Source organism: Fundulus heteroclitus, chromosome 11, assembly GCF_011125445.2.
Source record: "Fundulus heteroclitus isolate FHET01 chromosome 11, MU-UCD_Fhet_4.1, whole genome shotgun sequence".
NCBI lineage: Eukaryota > Metazoa > Chordata > Actinopteri > Cyprinodontiformes > Fundulidae > Fundulus > Fundulus heteroclitus.
This window is the reverse complement of record NC_046371.1, coordinates 19,031,143-19,051,254: the sequence shown is the minus strand read 5'-3', so window position 1 is coordinate 19,051,254 and position 20,112 is coordinate 19,031,143. Positions and strand designations below refer to the sequence as shown.

General features: G+C 41.6%; 1 protein-coding gene across 1 annotated transcript in view; it reads left to right on the top strand.

The window, feature by feature from the left end:
* dchs1b (dachsous cadherin-related 1b) overlaps positions 1-20,112 on the top strand; it is a 113,446-nt gene that overhangs the window by 16,054 nt on the left and 77,280 nt on the right. The window contains exons 2-4 of the mRNA XM_036143050.1: positions 5,728-6,567; positions 6,657-6,854; positions 7,128-7,901. Coding sequence (XP_035998943.1) covers positions 5,746-6,567; positions 6,657-6,854; positions 7,128-7,901 — 1,794 coding nt within the window. The 5' untranslated portion in view covers positions 5,728-5,745. The remainder of the gene's footprint in view (positions 1-5,727; positions 6,568-6,656; positions 6,855-7,127; positions 7,902-20,112) is intronic.

Here is a 20,112-nt window from a genome sequence, read left to right as displayed (position 1 = left end):
ATTTCCCCCACAGACCACCAGGGCGGCCGAGAAAACCTTTGTTCAACCTGAAATGACTCATTTAATCATCCAAAATGGTATGGAACACATTAATTAACTGAAAAATGTTGCATAGTATGCCTATTAATCCTTGACCCAAATGTACCTCACAATTTTCCGATTTTGATTTGTTAAAAGTTCCACTTCCCAATTATTGGGAGATTTTATGTGCTCTATCATATAAAATCTCTGTAAAATACATTTGGAGTTTGTGGTTGCAATGCTACAACATATTAAAACATTAAAGCAGTATTAATACTTTAATAGGGAGCTGGATCATGTTTCTGCCTATGAGGTTTTTTTAAAGCATTTTTTCCCCTTCATTTTGCATTCTGCTTAACTTCACTATCTCTCCGTGTTTGGTCAGCGTGTGCTCTGGTTGACGCAAAGGCAGCAAAAGAACTAAATGACTAGCTTTGAAATATTTAGAGGCAGAGCTAGACCTCTCAGCAATTGTGGAACTGGCTGGACCATTGCAGCCAAAGCAACAGGGCAGAGAAAGATCTGGTTTGAAGAGGCCATCTTTGTGACTGTGGGTCCTGTTGAACTTGGCAGTGGGGTAGCTGTGGCGTGCCCAACAAAATCTGCTAAATCAATTAGAGGGGACGGGCGGAGAAAAAAAAAAAAAAAAAAAAAAAGGAGGTGGAGTAACCATTTCGGGGTAAAAGGGAGCTGAAGCTTTCCCTCGCCGCTGAGATCCAATAGCAGTGTTTTTAGACGGCCGTGTAGTGAAAACAGTACGGTTTGCTAATATTTAGTAACAGCACTTTAGAGTGGAGGATGTATTTAAGGCTTTGAGGGTTGCATGTGGCGGCGAAGGCAGATTATGGAGGAGCGGTGCCAGATATAATGTGGCTGAGACAGCATGGAGCCCTCAGAGGTTGGAACTATTGAGAGGGGGGGGTCGCACATGGATTTGCATGCAGATGTCATGGCCACACAAAACCCCGGAGCAACAAAATCAAGTTTAAACCTGTGCGTTAACTTTTCCCAATCCAAATCACTGATACAGACTTTGATGGGTTGCAGAAAGAATAAAGAGTGCCGCTAGAGGGGGTGAATCAAGTGCTAAACCTTTCCTCCGCCGTTTAAGCCAGTAGGAGCTTTGAGCCTTTGTTCTCTCTGTTTCTCATCAGATCGTGTTTTCCAGAGTAAACACAAGTGTATTACAGCACATGTCAGAGGGGCCGGATGATGTCATTGGCCGACAGCTCATTGACAGTGACAAATTGCAGCCATGTGATATGTTTGTCCAATATAACTTTTTACCGACACCCGTACGAAGCGAATGAGGGCGAAACGGAGGACGTGCATTCGCGTGCGCACAAATACATTTTTAAAAAAAAACACCCTTTCAGACTTTATTCCGTCGGACAAAAGGACTGCCTTGCACTGCTCTCAGGTCCCTAAAGACAATAAGGCTGTCAGGCCAAAGCAAACTGTAATCACTCCTTTTTCTCTTTTGTCAGCATCCAGGTTTTCCACTTCTTTTCTTTGTTCTTCTCTTTACCTTTTTTTACTCCCACTCAGTGGATGCATGATCGTTCAGTTCTGTGGGTTTATTTTTTTCACCAGAGCTGGGTCTCATAAGGCCCGAACCCTGACTCGGAGTTTCCCCTCTCAGAGGCGAACTTGAAAGGCTTTCATCAACACGCCCCTAATTGTCTCTCTCACAGATCTTCTTTCAGCTTCTCTCTCTTTTTTTTTCTTCCCACTCTTGTTTAAGACACACGCATCCCTATGCACGCAAATGTCATCACCGTGGCTTTTCCGTCCACAGAGAGCGAGCGAGCGCGTGTGTAGGCATTGGATGACATGTGCACGGTCTAGGCTCTGCTCCCCTTCCCCTGTGTAGGAGTGCAGCAACTGTCCGGAGCAGCCGTCTGGACCAGATGTAGGGGTCAGTGACCACACTGGAGGGAGGGGGCAGTATCAGTGTCCCTCTCTCTGTCCCAGTGGGGCTATAGCCTTTATTAATCTTTCCTCCTCAGAGGCCACACAAACTACCGCTGGAGGTTGTGTGTGTGTGTGTGTGTGTGTGTGTTGGAGGGAGGGGGACGTGGGGACTGGTGAAGTAGAAGATAGCAGTAGGATTCATTAGATGTAAAATTCTGCTTTGTTTCCTGTTTAGCTCTTTTTCTATTCATGGCAATCTGTTAGGATCCCTATACGCTCGATAACAACTGGTTTTATTCAGTGAAGCAGTGAAAATATTAGAAACTATTAGCCTAAAGATGCATTTATTATTTTGTTGCTGCTTTCTAAGCTGCAGTTTGTCATGCTTTGACCTGCTAATTTCGATTTTAGCCGATTCTGATGTCACGTTAGGGAACTACTGTAAAACAGTGTTAAATATTTATTTTTTTCTAGCCTTTCTGCTGTTAGGGTTAATAAATGATGTGGTAGCACTGCATAATACAAGGCGTTCTTTCGAGGTACACTGTAATTTGGCAGTGTAGTTTGCTAGAAATTATCTAGCACTTTTCTAATACCTTTTGGGAATTTTAAGGTTCTTTCCCACAGCTTACAAAGTACTCTCTCGGGCCTTACTAAATACTTCTCTGGAACTTATCGTGTACTGTTTCGAAGCCTACTGGTGCTAGGGCTGGGCGATATGGATTAAAAAATAAATCTCCGATTTTATCATACCAAATCCGATTAATCAATTTTTTCCTCCTTTTTGTTTCATAAAAAGAAATTCAAGAAATTATTTTAAAACCTTGCTTTTTATATCAAGCATTTCGTCAGGAAGTTGACCTGGATTCAAAGTGCAACTAAAACCAAGCTGTGAAACATGCAAAACAAGATGGTAGCCGTGCCACAATGAAAATATAACAAAACATTTGCTGCTAGTGGTATTACACATTGAGCTAAGAACAGGAGTCACTGCACTTGTGAACTTCAAACTAAGTTAAAAAAAAAGTAAATAAGTAAATGAAGTACCTCGTATTATGGTAAAAAAAAAAGTTTCCACTTAACAATATTTTGACAATAATTTTGCCTAAACATATATTCAGCATCACATGCTGTTCTCTTCATGGAAACCCAATGAGTGTATTGGCAAAATAAAATCCAGTCCGTCCATCCATCCGTCTTCTTCCGCTTATCCGGGGTCGGGTCGCGGGGGTAGCAGCTTCAGTAGGGAGCCCCAGACGTCCCTCTCCCCGGCCACTTGGGCCAGCTCCTCAGGAGGAATCCCAAGGCGTTCCCAGGCCAGCCGGGAGACATAGTCCCTCCAGCGTGTCCTGGTTCTTCCCCTGGGCCTCCTCCCGGTGGGACGTGCCCGGAACACCTCACCAGGGAGGCGTCCAGGAGGCATCCTGACCAGATGCCCGAGCCACCTCAACTGGCTCCTCTCGACGTGGAGGAGCAGCGGCTCTACTCTGAGTCCTCCCCGGTTGACTGAGCTCCTCACCCTATCTCTAAGGGAGAGGCCAGACACACTACGGAGAAAACTCATTTCGGGATCTTGTATCCGGGATCTCGTTCTTTCGGTCACGACCCAAAGCTCGTGACCATAGATGAGGGTAGGAACGTAGATCGACCGGTAAATCGAGAGCTTCGCCTTTTGGCTCAGCTCTCTCTTCACCACAACGGATCGGTGCAGCGCCCGCTTCACAGCAGACGCTGCACCAATCCGCCTGTCGATCTCCCGCTCCATCTTCCCCTCATTCATGAACAAGACCCCAAGATACTTGAACTCCTCCACTAGGGGCAGCACATCCTCCCCAACCCGGAGAAGGCACTCTACCCTTTTCCGGTTCAAGACCATGGTCTCGGATTTGGAGGCACTGATTTTCATCCCGCTCCGCTTCCAGATTTTCCAAAAAATGAAATCTTAAAGAATTGTAAATTCGATTTAATCGATTAAATCGATTTATCGCCCAGCTCTAACTGGTGCTTTCCTGGAACTTTCCAGGTACTTTACAAGGACCAACTATGTTCTTTTTTGAACCTTACTTGCCTGGAACTTACCAGGTTTGCTCCCATGATTTACCTAATACTTTCCTGAAAGCTACGGGCTACTTTACCTTCCTTTATCTGCTGCTGTCCCAGGTACTTTTCCTAAAAAACACCTGGTTAGTAACTATTAGCATATCCAACATGTTTTTTTTTCTTTTCTAAAGTTCAAGAGAAAAAAAAAACAGAAAAACGTTGCTGTAATACATTCAGGTACCAGCCTGGCTTTTGCTTTAAGGCTGCATGACATTCCTACAGTTAACTGTCCAGATTATACACACGCTTTGGGAGTGATTACCTAGGGTGAATATGGCTGACGAATGCCGGCCAACACCCACCACTTAAAACTCCCATTTTAGTCTGCTACTGCTGTTTCCTTGCATGGACCATTCAGAACTTTAGTAAAATGTTCAGTAGTAGAAGCAGGACTCTTATTATTTCTCAGAGGGTGTTGATGTTCAGATCAATGTAGACGATGTTTTAGCGCTGCGTCCTTTTGTGGTCACAAAGTTTTTTATGACGGATTTATTTGACACCTTGATGGATCTCCTTGTTGCAGGATGTTTTGAGAAGTCCCATGCTTGATGAATCTCGGTCCATAAATAAAGGCGTAGCATATGTAAACCTCATTTAGAAAGTAATCTAAATATTTGTAGACCTCATCAGGAGGTAAGACCGTGCATCCATCTAATGAAGGCTGCTGTAAACTTGTGCAGACTTTCCAGAGCACTTACGAGAGCATTCTTTCTTAATTTTACGATAGTGTGCGAAAGCGCTGTATGTGTGTCAAAGATGGGTCAGCTGCCATTTGCAAATAATTATTGGTGTTTGTTTTAACTTGCTCCAGATGGTGGCTACAATTTGGGGCTGTGAAACGGAATGTCAGGTGCTCTTTTTGAAGAATAGTAATGCGCTTTCTGTCAGTATACCAAACAGTAAGACATACCAAAGTTTCTGGCACAACTATGAAACTATATATATGCGTATTTCTACAGGATGTTTCTGATAAAATATTGTGAGTAATGAGATTGATTTGGAATTGAGATGAAGAGGATGTTATCTTTATAGGTATGCTCATCTGAGTTAAAATAATTGCAGTGTTTAAATTGTTGCTTTCTTTATCTTAAATGGCTGCTTTTCTCCAATTACTGAAGCTGCTACAGGGTAACATTTCTCATGTTTTGAATTGAATGCCTGGGAAAACCTCATTTGCAATCTTAAATATCCCTCTGGCTATCATCGTGTGATGTAGCAGACACATTACCAATGTTCTCACCCAGCAAGAAGAAAAAAAAAAGACTATCCTCAAGATAAATATACTTTATGGCTCTGTTCTCAATGTGGTTGAAGCCTTTGGGATCCTGGACCGAGTTAGATTCCCATTTTCATGCTTTTCGAAAACCTTAGCAGTCCCGCAGAAGAGCTCTGTCCAAACATTATATATGTTCTTTTCACGGGGGGGAAAAAAAGCTGAAATTCATCAGGCAACATCTTTGATATTGGTTCCAGACTGTAAAAGTGTTAGCGCGCTGTCATGCAGGGGATTTAGAATGCGTGCTCAACTTTGAAATATGGAAAGTTTTTATTTTCGTTCCTGTGCTGAAAGAGCTCAGCAAATTTTTAAGATGTTTTCAAACGGAATAAAAATACTTCACATGCAAAATATTTATTAAAAAAAGATGTCCTAATATATTCTCTTTCCTCTTTTTTTTTTCCCTCCCCTTCCAGGTATAGCAGAAGCCAGCCATGCCAATAACAAGTAAAGGGTCTAGGCGTAGGGCTTGGTTCGGCAGACACTGTCTGCTTTCAAGCATCTGCCTAAAGAAGCTCCTTGTTTATCTCTTCGTTGTCCTAGTTCAGTCAACAGCTGTATATGGCACACTGGAACTCCAGCTGGATGAAGGCCAGCCAGCAGGGACCATTGTTGGTGACATCAGCGCAGGGCTACCACCTGGCGAAACAGCGACTCTTTACTTTATCTCTGACCATGAGGGCACGGGCGTCGGCAGTGACCTCCACATTGACGAGACCACTGGCATCATCACCACTGCGCGCCGCCTGGACCGGGAGGAGAGGGACCACTACAGTTTCATCGCAGTGACAATGACCGGCACCACGATTCAGGTGTCCATCACCGTTAACGACGTCAATGATCACGCGCCTGTGTTCCCCCAAAAAAAGGCTGTTCTGAAGATCCCGGAGCACACGGCAGTGGGGACAAGGTTTTCCCTGGATCCTGCCACCGATGGCGACAAGGATCAGCTGACTACCCAAGGCTATACGATTCGAGAGGGCAACGTTGGTCAGATCTTCAGACTTGAGACCAAAAGGGGTGCCAATAAGGTCCTTTATCTGGACTTGGTGGTCGACGGACTGCTTGACAGAGAGAAGCGCTCATCGTACAACCTGGTGATAGAGGCCTTTGATGGAGGCTCGCCAAGAAGGATAGGATCTTTGACCCTAGAAGTAACGGTGACGGACATCAATGACCATGCACCTGTTTTTAATCAGAGCAGATACCACGCAATCATCTCTGAAAGTCTTCCCCAAGGGAGTAGCATTTTACAGGTTAGCGCCAATCTTTTTTAATACCTTGGCATGGGCTTAAGCCACGTTCACAACGATGCTTTAAAGTTTGACGTGCTTTGTCTTTGCAGGTGTTCGCGACTGATGAAGATGAAGGTGATAACGGCCTGGTCCTTTATGAAATCAACCGCCGGCAAAGTGATCCCGACCATTACTTTGTCATTGATCTAAAGTCAGGGGTCATCACGCTCAATAGACCGTTGGACTTTGAGCTAAAGAGAGTCCATGAACTGGTGGTCCAGGCCAAAGATAATGCTAGCCAGCCTGAGGTAATTACATTACAGTAATTCATTGCATTGAGCTTTAGGCATAATGGACAATACTTAGCAATGAGGAGCAACCTATGGGGAAACATTGGTTTCTTATTTTAGGTTAAAAATGGATTGTTGGCAACATAAAAAATAGTTTTGGTTTTTCATAAATGTAAATGTTGGAAAAAAAGATGCCATATGAAAAAAAAATTCTGCTGATTCAATGTGCAATTTTGTGACAACAATATGCAGCAAGAATTTTTTTTTGAAAATGTTTACATCTCTTTCTAGGTTACCAATGCATTTGTGACAATTCATGTCCGTGACTTCAATGACAACCAGCCAACCATGACCATCATCTTCCTCAGCGAGGACGGCTCCCCAAGAATCTCCGAAGGAGCCCAGCCAGGCCAGTACGTAGCACGGATTTCCGTCACTGACCCAGACTACGGAGAGTATGCTAATGTCAACGTCTCCCTGGAGGGGGGCGATGGGAAGTTTGCTCTCACAACCAAAGACAGCATAATTTACCTGATATATGTGGACCAGATCCTGGACAGAGAGGAGCGTGATTCATACGATCTTAGGGTGATGGCCACAGACTCAGGCACACCTCCCCTCAGGGCAGAGTCCTCTTTCACCATCCAGGTGATGGATGTCAATGACAACCCTCCACTTTTCGACCAGCAGGCCTACAGACAAACCATTCCTGAGGTGGTCTATCCAGGATCCTTTGTTCTCCAGGTGACAGCCAGAGACAAGGATCAAGGTCCCAACGGGGATGTGCGCTACAGCCTGCTGAAGGGTAAAAACTCTCGCTCTGATTGGTTTTCAATCGATCCGATTACGGGGATAATCACCACGGCAACAGCTCTCGACTTTGAATCAGAGCCAGCCCCCAGTGTGACAGTTGTTGCGACAGATCGTGGTCGGCCGCCTCTGTCTTCCACAGTGAAGGTGAATATCGTGCTTCAGGATGTTAACGATAACACACCCGTGTTTTCCAAGAGTTTCTACAACGCTTCGATCAAGGAAAACACCCCGGCTGGGACCTGCTTCTTAGAGGTAAGAAAAACAAGAACCAAGGAACCTTATTTTTGTTCCCTCAGGCGTTTGTGATCTCTTTTTATTCCTCCTTCCTGACAGCTTTTCATTCTGGGTGTTTAATCTTGCCGAAAGACTATTGTCCTACTTATACAGATTAGGTAAAACCCTAGCATACATGTCTCACTTGTGCTCTTATCTTTTTGTTTAGCTGTTTCTCTCGCACCATCTTCTTGACATTCACTCCCTACACAAAAAACCCTGATTTATATGTGAATTTAAAGCTGGAGCTCAGACCTGTGTATGAAGTAAGACGCAGTCACCAAGGTCTGTTTAAAAGGCTGTTTAAGAGAACGCTCTATGTCTGAGGTCTGAAGTGTTCCGTCGTTGTCTATTTTAGGAGGAAAAGATTTATAAACGCACGCAAGAAAGGGCATTAAGAAAGACAAGGGAGTGAGACCTTACCTGGATTCCTGAAGCTACTGCTAGCAGATTTACTCAGTTCTGCTATGTCCTTTCTCTAACCCCATCAGGGTAACCATGGTATCCAATCCAGCTGCGTAGGGTGAACCCCGGGTATCTGTTCGTTATCTCACCAGAGCTTTTCTTGCCTCGCTTTTATCATGATTCCAGCAGCTCATGTATATTAGCAGAACCTCTGCTGAGAAATGAAAGTGGATGGCAGGCTGTTTGTCTTCCAGCGCGGCCTTAGCGTGGCATTATGAACTGTTTAGACCAACTGTTTTTACAGGGTTAGTTTTACCCCCCTGAGAAGGAAAAAAAATGAGGGAAGTTAAGAAGAGGGGATGTTTCTCATTCACAAAATATTTGAGGGAGCCCTGCTGGTAGAAGCAAAGTCCAGTGCAGTCACAAGAAAATGCTTTGGACTACTGATCAAAGTGTTTGAACTAGACATGGATTTAGAAAGTTTCTTTTTCTTTTTGGATTAATTTCACAAGTATTGGCAAAGATTGTCCAAAACTTCTGTCTGTGGAGATTTAGACATGGCCCTACCCTATCAAAAAAAAAGTATATGTGGAACAAACCCTGTTGTTGTGTTAGCCTGCCTGCTGATTATATTTTTATAAACCTCTGTAGACCCCCAGTCTAGCTGTTGAAACAGTTGCAACAATATGTCCATCCTTTTTCTAATCTTAGCCAGAAGATCTTCTGGCGTTGGATGCCGGCATTATCCCATGCCAGACATCATGGGTGGTTTTTATTTTTTTTAGTAGGCTGCAGTGAGAGGCCAAGATTTGATTTACTCATTTCAGCACGTTTTTCAGGGTTTTTTGTGGTGACCAGGCCAAGCGTCTCCCCACAAGGGTTGTCATTTGCAGCATAATGCCGACTGATGTTAATCTTTTGCTGCTCGGATAGTGCAGTGTTTGGCTGCTTAGATGGGACACACGCTTACGCATGATGGTACAGCCAGCATGACAAGTTTTTTTTTTTCCTCTCCAACATTGTACAGCGGTTCTATTAATTCTATGATTTTGAAGCATTCTGTATCCTGCTCTGTCAGTTAAGGAGAAATAAAGATGTGGGTCGCCTTAGTTTATGTTTTTATGGGATGTTATTTGAAATAGGCAATCCTGATGTGAGCTTTAGTCACGTTCCCGAGAGTCGAGACAAATGTGGACTGCTCTCAGAATTGTACCAATATTTATAGAAGATAGCTATCAGTGTTCGGATTTTGATATTGTCATGCTGGCTTGGCTGCCTAGGTCTGGGGTTTGGACAGTTGTATTAAACAGAAAGAGCCAGCCAATATTTAATATCTGAGCAAGGAAATGTGTTATCAAAAAAGGTATGGACTATATTTCTCTTGTTTGGATTGTGGTTCGGTTCCAGGTCTCCCTGTGGTTTTTCTTCCCTTTTTTTGCGTCAGTGCTGTTTCTTTTTCTTAATATCTTTCTCATTACATCTCTCCCTTTATTCTTTCTCGCTCTTTTCTCAGGCATACACACTTCCACTCTGTGTGTAGGAAGCGTCTTATCAGTTTGGCCACTCCAGTAATCTTTAATGTGCTGGACTGTTTATGCAGCCACGACACAAAGGGGTTATTTATTTTTTGGTTTCCTTGCTTTCCTCTTCCTTTGCTTCCTTCGAGTATTTCCCAGGCATAGGAGAGGTTATAGAGCCCGTTAGTGTGTATGGCACGCATATCCATCATAGCCACCTCCATAACCTGAGGTGTTAAAGGCCATGAGAACGCCGAGAACTCGTGGATGGGGATGAAACGTGACATTTTTCATGTTGAACGTTCATTGTATTTACATGTGGGAACAGGAATATTTAGGTGCAACATGAGTCAATGCAGTTATGATTTAGAGGCCTGCAATGCAACTGTAAAAGGATTATCAATCGATCATGAAGCAACAACACCCCACCTTACCCCGGTGCGACTACTTGGCAACTCTTTCGGCTAAGTAGTTGTACTAATAACCCACCATTGATTTTCTCTCATTATCTTTAGATAGTAAAAGCAATTAGCAGCACTATCGTTTAATTTTGAAAAATTTTGCTCTATTGAAAGCACAGCTGCTGTGGACTTATTTTGACCCACAAAAATGAATACGCCGAGAGGAAACAATGAAACAAAAGAATGCATAACTAAATGTGTACCACCAGCTCTGTCATATCAAAACATAAAAAGATGGGTCTTTTGGATCTCTTCACATTCAGAACTGACATAAATTAAATTAAGCCTAAATCTTTGTTAGGGGTCTTCCATCTCTCTGTGACATTCTTTTATATTTCAATCATATTTGCACCCTCAGGAGTCTCATTTACTAGGCTTATATGAAGCACAAAAGGCACTAGCTTCCATTAATGGGCTCAAACTCGAGTTGCCAAAGTAAAAAAAAAAAGAAAGAAAAGAAAAACACTGCAAACTTGTGTTTAGGCTAATGTTCTAAAGATCCAGGACTTGATTTAAACTTGTGCTTTTGAGCAGGTGTCTCCAACCCTGGTCCTCAGGAGCCAGTGCCCTGCATGTTTTAGGTATTTCTCTGCCTCCTCATACCTCACTTAAACAAATGGATGATTACCAGGCCTTCTGAAGCCCTTGATGGCTGATAAGGAGGTCGTGCAGTCGTTTGATTCTGGTGTGGTGGAGCAGAGACACGTCTAACATACAGGACAGTGGGTCCTGAAGACCAGCGTTGAAGACCCCTGCTTTAGAGACTTCAGACTCGACCTAGACTTGATGTATTGAACGTGAGCCTCATAAACGATCTTTATCTCGTGCAACCAGAACTGAAATCAATGAATGGTTTGTGAACAACATAGTAAGTCACACTTCAGGCGCATACTGAGACCATAGGATGCTAATGGTTTGTAGGAACCATCTGTTTATTTTTGCTGCAGCTTCATAATATTGACCGCACAGATGTTATTTTAAATTGAACCCATGAAAATTAAATTACTTATGGTTGTTTTAAAAGAAAATAAACTTAACTTGCCTCTTATGTTTTCTTTTCTTCCTGCTACTACCAGGCTTTGACGCAAAGCTTTTAACCGTAGTTTGGAACCTCGTTGTCTAAGAATCTTAAAAAATCTTCAAAGGAAGGAAAAGTAAACCCTTTAATTCTGGATTTGAACAGGTGTTAAGTACATCATTGCAAAGACAAAGTAAAATGCAATCTGGTTCGTTCAGAACATTTTTAGCAGATGTCTGTCTCTTTCTACTGTTTTCCTCATGGGGCAACTATTGCACTTCATCATCTTTCAAAATAATTTCAAGTAGCTTTTAATATTTCTTTTGCGTGTTGAAATAATTGCTTTGGAAGTGAGGATTGTTAAATGCTCATGTGTTAAATGAGAGAACGTTCCTAACCTGCAGCAGTACAGTGGCAAAGGCAGACCGGGTGAAATGTGTTTTATGAGAAGACTTTTGGAGACAAAGACTTTACTTGGACCAGCCCCTCAGAGACTTAACCTGGACGTTGGAAGAGTTATTAGTGAGCCTCCCTGCTCATCAGTAATAAAATGTGTAGATATGTTGACATGCAATTTGTTTTGCTATGGGTGTCCCTACATCTCATGTTGGAGCTATGCTGGCTACTTTCTTCAGGGATTCAGTGAAACATCTTTGAGATGGGATGTTTAATCTAGGCTCATAAAAGTACTGCATAGAGCAAAAGCCAGGGTTGTCAACATTTAAGCACAATCACAAAGATCCTTTACATTAATTTGCACTATTTGTTTGTATTTGTTGCTCAGCCCTTTATCCATAACTCTGTTTCCATAAATTATCTGGGTGCCGTTCTTACACAGGCCAATTTCCACATGTTCTGGTGCTGAAATTTAGGTTGCCAATTACCATAATGAATATTTAGCTTTAACATTTTAAATGTTGTTAAGGTTTTCCCATGGCTACATCAAGATCCACTGATTGTGTCATCGACCCCTATTTGCATATTTAAGTTGCTAAATTTAGCTTATCTCTGGGAACGCTATTTGTTTTGAGATTTTATGATTACTTTCACCCTTCACAATTCTCCTGTTACCTTTCCATGTGCTTTCATCTTCAAAATTAAACAAAATACACTCCCTCTTGCTCACGGGGTGTTTGTAAAAAAGATTTCATGCTAATGTTTACATAACTTTGCCCAGCCAATCTCATACACCCTGTCTGTGAAGCAAACGCACCACCATCAGACTTCACTTCACGAGTCGGATACTAAGTAAAAGCATTATGGAAGGAAACCGCAAATTCTTTCTAATACAATAAGCACAGAGGTAAAATCAAGGTAACCTTATTACGATGGGGAGTCATGTGTGCAGAATCAAAGTGAACAGCTCTCATGCAAACATGTGTGCAGGTGCACGTCTATATGTCACGCATCTGTCTGCGTGTACTTGTGTACACTCCTGAGGCTAAGATATCATTTTCAGCAGGTGATGTGTCTCCCCTGTGATGTTAAGCATGTGGTTTTCAGGTCAGGCCTGTTAAACAGCACTCAATCTCTCAGACAGACACACAGATGCGCTCATTTGGGAACACATCTGAGAGAGGCGGCTTTACCCGTTGATGCTGCTATAGAATGCCACAGCACCAGTTCAGATATTGTGCAATGTATGCTGGTAAAATGTAGTCCCCCTGTTTTGAGCAGTCAAAAAAGAAAAAAGAAAAAAGAAAAAAAGAAATTCAAGGTCAAATAAGTAATAGGGATTATCATCATACCATCTACTTTAGAATGATGTAACTTTCTTAATGTCCAAGAGTGAATAGAATTCTTCACCGCATTAGAAATCTGATGACGATGTGTTGAAATGCAACGCCTCCAAAAAGCAAAGAGATTAGTTGAGATTTGTTATTGCAAAACAAAAAAAATCAAAGGGATTTTATGGTGAGGAGAAATAAGAATGACAGATATAAAAGAGTCAAAACTTTTGTCACATCACAAGCACAATATTCAGTTTATCTATGGGAATTTTATGTGATAACCAAAAACAAAGTAGCAACTATTTGTGAAAAATAAGAAAAAGGATCCATGGTTTTCAACATATTATACTAAATAAAAGAAGATAAATTTGGCATGCATATCTTTTCAGTTTCCTTGAGTTAAAGGTTTGTAGTGTCACCTTTTGTTGAAATTGAACTGAATTGAAAGTTTTTTAATTTTTTTAATTTAACCTTTGTGCAGATTTTCTATTGACCTGAAATTTTAGTTTTGACATACAAAGGGTTAAAATAACTATTTAGGTCTCATATGATCAGAGCACCTTCGTCCCTATCCTTGCTGTGTCATCGTGTAGCTTCTGGCCAAGTTCAAACAGGACTTCTCATGGCTTTCCTCCAACAATGGCTTCTTCTCATGCTTTCATGAAGGAAATATTTGAGGAGCATCGATCCAGATGTTCTATGAAGGCCTCAAAGGTTTGTTAGACAACATTAGGGCAAAAAAAGCATCATAAAACCAAGGAACACACCAGAATTTCAGGATTAAAGTTGTTACTTTTTATTAATTAGATAACGTCTGAAGGCCATGGGTCGTATTGGATTTTATTTAGGGGTATCAGAAATAAGACGGCTGAATATATATGCATTTCACACTCGATCGATTCACTGCACCCTAAATGGAGTGAATGGATCTTTGTGGGTAAATTTCCACGCTGGGTGATCATTTCTTTTTAATTTGCCTCTTAAATTGTGCACAGTGAGCCAATTTGGTGGTAGCAAGTAGGAAATATCAAACAAGAACCCGTGTGCATGGTAAGAAGGTGAATCAAACAAAGTGTACACATAGGAAAGAGACAGGTTGCTTTTGCCAAGCCGTGTTACTCCTTTGGAATCCCCCACAAAACCACCTAGACAAACACAACACCCTGTTAGAAGAGTCAGCTCTCTTGGTGTGGCGGCCATATTCAGGAACCATCTGCCTGAAATCTTTGCAGCCCCCATATAAAGAAACACTAACGATACTTAAAAACAAAACACTCGCATGCACTTGAGACTAATTGCATTTGTTAAACCAATATCAATGGAGCAGGGGGACGTACGGTGATGCATTGCAAGCAGGGAGGTTATTCATCTTTAGCTTCCCGTAACAGTGAACCAGTCTCCTGCTGGTGTCTTGCTGACTCTGGCCCCCTTCTCTCTGAAAACCAGCGCCAGAACAAACCACAGTTTGCACTTTGGAGGTTAGACAGTCTGCCGAAGCCCAGATTCACAAAACACCCACTTTAGATTTTATTAGGCTTGAAAATCTGTTGGAAGATGAAATTTATTGTCCGGTTGATGTTTCCAGTCCTGCTTGTTTCTTTGGACCGGCAGTGGGGCTACAGAGAGCCCCTTTGGTTTATTTAAATGTTGTCTTTTGTGTGTTGTGATTTATCTGTTAGCATCTTCTCTTTTTGCCGGGGTCAATAGCTAAGTGAAGACAGGTCGTGGTTCGCAGAGATCTCTATAACCCAATGTGTCAGTAGGGTCTAACAGGTGATAAATGTTAACAAATGGCAGGGTTCACACACGGAGAGGCACCCCTTGTGATAGAAAATTTGGCGAATCATTTCATGCTGCTAACAGCTGGCTCTGTTCTGACACGCTTTGGTCTCCGTGGTACGCATACTGTCAATTTAGCCGACTCGCTCTTACCAACTCACACGTCTCTCCCAGGTCTGGGCCATGTTGACAGGGTATGTGTGACAAGGGATCAGGATTGTGTGTCTGCTATGTGAGCTATTCTCATAACATCCGTCATCACTCAGTGAGAATTCATCACCTGTTTGCTACTGGAGGCTCGGATCCCAAAAGAGAAAATCCATTATGGTTTTGGCTGTGCCTGTGAAATTTACAGATAATGAGCTGGATTTTATCTTCAAAGGCTGGAGTAATATCAGTTCTCAACCAGCTTACTTAGACATCTCTATAACTGTTACGCCCAAAGGTTGAGGTTTCTTTTTATAGAACCTCCAGATTATTATTGATGAGTCAATTATGGTTGTCAGGTGTCCGGTTGTTTGGATTGCCCAGTTTGTTACGAATGGCACAAATAGCATGCAAAACATTTTGGTCACATTTTTAACCTCTTTTGAGTTGTGTTAAAAATAGTACCAATTACAATCAGAGCTGGATAAGGGAACAGCATTAGAGTTCAAAGTGAAGGATGTAGCAGCCCAACTGAATCATAACCTCACACAAGCAGAAGCAAATACATTATTATTTTTCCCCCCAGGACTTTTTTTTGTTTGATATGCTACCAGATGCTGCAGCACAGTTACAGAAATTCTGTAAATATAGCACAGTTGAACAAAATTGTGACTCATTATTTCTGAGTAAGTGCAAGCTAGCTAGCTGCTAGCTGCTAGAAAAGTTGCAATTTAAAACTCTCTTTATCTATAACTTTAAAAGTTGTTTGGTTATTTAGGGTGTGTTGTTTTGATGTATTTCACAGTGTAACTGTTCTGGCATAAAAGCATGATGTTCAACCTTTTAAAACTGGTGGTACAAAAATGGAACTTTGTTTTTATGTTGGTGTCTAGAAGCTATCATGGAAAAAAACCACTTTGGTAAGGACTTGTACGCGGTATGGCAGGGGTCCCTGATTCTAGTCCTTAACAGCCACTTTTAGATGCATCTCTTCTTCAGCACACCTGAATCAAATGAATGGACAGGCCTCTGTAGCGCTGAATGCCAAGCTGATGAGTGAATTCAGCTAATTGATTTGGGTTTGTTGGATAAGTGATACATCTAAATGTTACAGTATAATAGCTCTCCAAGTCTAGACTTCAGCGCCCCTGCCAAATTCTAGGCTCGGATCATCACATGGCAAGACTGTAAAAAGGTCAAAGAAATAGAAGTATTGTCATCTAAATAGTTTTTATCTAATTTCTTGTTTAAACCAGTTTGCTCCATTGACAGACTAATCCCTATTTCCAAATGAACATTTATATATGAGACTCAAATGAGTATGAACTTGCTTGAATAATGGGACTGGGATGTGGTTTTCAATGGGTTAAATCAATATAACCCAATACTATAGAAATATTCAACTTCAATTACATACATTATAATTCAATCGTATTTAGAAAAGATTTGGTCGTTTTCAGTTTATCCTGCCATTTGGTAAAAGTTTTTCTAAGGAAGCCCAGGTAATTGCATCAATGTCATTAACTTTCTACCAATCCCTTATACTGAGCATGCATGTGGCGACAGTGGAAAGGAACAGGATAGTATCTCCGGCAGAGGCTGAGTCGGTTTGCACAGCTATTTGCTGCAAACGACTGGGTCGTGGCAAATGGATTACGTAATGGCCCCATGTTGTTGCCTCTTTAGGTTTGATGCAGAACAATTTTAGGTTCCTGTACGGGTCTCTGATGTGTTGTGGAACTGGAACTGATTTTCTTAATACACATTTGGGAACTAGCTAAGACCCAAATGGGGTTCCCCTCTGGTTTTGTATTTCATCAATCCAAGTGTGGGTTGATGAACCCTTCTATTTAAGAAACTCACTGTGTTCTCATTCAGCCTGAGTAATGTTCATATGGGGCTGATATAGATATTCATTTTCAAGGCATTTTCTATGTCTTACTACTTTTTGTGATTAGCTAATAATTTGCCAAACACATTTCACATTCACAGTTTCAATAATAATCCATTCAGTGTGCTCGATTAACTGATGCAGAAACAACCGAAGGTAGAGAAATGCATGTAGATGTAGCAGATCCCAAGCTTTGTTCACTGGCTGCACAAAATTATGCCACTCGGCCCCCAATGGTTAAAAGACGCTTTAATTTTTAATAATGATATTTTATGACAGTCAATGTTACAAGTAAAGAGACAGAAGGTGTTTGACAAAAAGAAAATGTCAACAACCTTAAGAACAAGAGTAAAAAAAGTATTTCAGATCTGGTAAAAAGCAGCATAGCATTAAATGGTAAATTGAGTACATTTATGTAGGTATTTTCTAGTCATCTCAACCACTCAACGCGCTTCACACAAAACCGCATTCATCAAGTCCCACTCACACTGACACATCAATAATCAGCTTAGGGTTAAGTGCCTTGCCCAGGGGCACAGCAACTTGTGTCAAGAGGAAACTGGAAGCTTTCAAAGTGCAAAAAAATAAAAACTAAACTGCACAATTTTTCAATCAGCTAGCTAGCTTTCTATGTTAGCCTGCTCATTTGTATGCCCATTGACTCATTCTAACAATCTGTAACAAAGGTATTGATGTTGTAGATTCAGTTATTGAAGTATGGCAGACTGTCAGCAAGTCATTCCCAGGGTGAAGGTGGGTTCTACTCACTGATTTTCTAATGCAAATAGTCTTTACTTTTAAAGTACCACCGACTTCCCTGAAAACGCCAGTTGTTCTATCAGGGCCAAAACGGATATTCTGTGTTTAAAGTTGGCTTTCTCTGTAAGTTCAGCCCTTGAACTGTGAGATCAAAAACCCCATGGTCCAGACAGTTTCCATAATTACAGCTTCCTCAGTAAAGAGCTGTTTTTAATAAAGGTGAGCACTTTGAGCTATGTTGTAATGTCACTGCAATACTAGTGTCGATGTAAGTTAAACACTTTTTTGCCATTACCAGGTGTTCCCATTCCTACCAAGACTGCAATCTGCAGCGTAACCAGTGAAAGCTCAGGACATTCTTTTTCCATTGGCGCAACCGGTTTAGAGCCCAGATTTTCCACAGATCTTGAAAATATCTCTCTGTTAGAACAGTTTCAGCGGTAATGAGCTTCAAATGTCGAGCTCTTATCAAACAGCTTTCATTTTGCATGGAACATTTTCAGCTCTTTTGGGGGAAATGCTTTTCAAAAGCAGCACTTTAGTTCCATATCACAAGTTGTTGGGATATGCCATGTTTCAAACCTATCAGTGTTCATTCATGTGTGATTTGACTTGCCATTGCCTCTGTAGAGGGGATGGCCTTACGCCTCATTAAGCCCAATACCCTGTACCATATGGCAGTGAGAGCTTTCTTTCTTACACTGCCGTTTTTTCTTCTCCCTCTGCAGTTTGACTTCCTTCTCTTTTATTTCTTCATCTCGCTTGTTATGGATTTCTCTCTCTCTATTCGGGCTTTCATCCACTCAGCCCTTCACCTCATGTCTCATGAGCTTCTATTCCAATATCTGCTCCGTCAATTATAAAATATCTCTCTCTTTGCACTTACCTGCATGTTGTTGCTGCCTTATAACCTCACAAGCATGGATTTGTCATTAGTTTCCCAGCAACTCATTTTGGAACCACTAACAGTTTGAATGGTTGGGCTAGGGCAACCAAAAATCCCTTTTTGATACATTGGGAGAATACTAAAGTTATTCTGGTCGCGAGCCACCAGAATTGACAAAGACTGCTGGATAGGTGTCGAAACGTTTTCAGAAAGAACTGAACAAAAGTCCGGTTGCCTCCGATTTGAGCCTGTTTGCTGTCGCGATGACCCGCATAACTGAGAATTAGCAAAGTGAAGTTAACGCTTTGTCATGATTTAATTTTTAGCTAACATAGCCGTGCTTTTTGTGACACATCCATCCATAGTAAGTATTTTTTTAAATATTTTGTTTAGTCTATAAATTATTCTGTATCTTACCAACACTACTACAATACGGTAAACTCTTTTTTTCTTCTTTTTTGTGGCCAATTCTCTGTTTAGTTTGACGACATGTGCATTATAAAATTGCTGTGGTCATCAGAATTTGAACAGACATGGGGCTATTGTCATATTCAAATATGTTTTCTGACTTTTTTCCAGTATATCTCTCTACACCAGCCTGTTTACAGTCTGTTTATGTTTTGACCTCTTTAGCTCTCACTTTATCTCTGAGACGCTACTTTGTCACTGTCTCGCCTGTTGTTGGTCGAATCATCTATTTTTTTCCCCCCCAGTGCTCTGCAGCCTGAGAATGCAAGGAACAACTCCAGGCATATAAAAAAAAATGAAAGTCATCCACACAAAAAGGTCACAGTTGCATTGCAGCCGAACAGCAGGTGATCCGAGGCTCTCCGCAGTTCATTAGGTCTTACTGATCTAATTTACCATCACACTGAGCTAAGTTGGTGTAAATTAGCACGCTTCCTCTGTTTCTCCGTGTCGTATTTGCTTTGGGAGGGGGTTCTCCAGTTTGGGACAGCAGGTGGTCGGTCATTTCAGGGTGAAGGGCGGCATAAGCGCATGCTTCCCAGTATATCAGTTTCTATCATTTGACTTTACGTTAGCGAGAGATTTTTGAGATTTCGGATGAGAATTTGGGGGAACGACGACTGTGTTTTTGTTCCAGCGTGATACAAGAAGTGATTTTTCACGATTAAGTTGATATTTGTCTGTTTTAGCAATAACTTTGGCGCCAGTTCAACTCAAGCAGTGCTGTCGGTTTCTCCAGCTTTGCATACTCTATTGTCCTCATAGGGGGTCAAAGATAGTTCACATGTACATCCCAGCTTTCTCTGCTTTGTTTTTGTTTAGATGTACCAATCAGAGTTTTTCGGCAGATTTCCCATCCTTGTGGTTTTCTTTTCTTGTTGTAAAGCTTTGACCTGACGATACTGATTTAAATTTCTCTTTAAGAGGTACATTAGAAAGAACATGTAAGAACAGCCTTTATAGTATTTTGTTTGCTAGGCTTCCTGCCACGAGCAATCAGTAATTCTTTATATCAGGAACAGATATAAATGCACGTTGCAGTGTGGGAGACCAGTCACTGTAAAACACATGTGCTTTATTGTTTTTAAGCCAACACAAAATGATTACGTTTTAAACTGAATTTAGCATC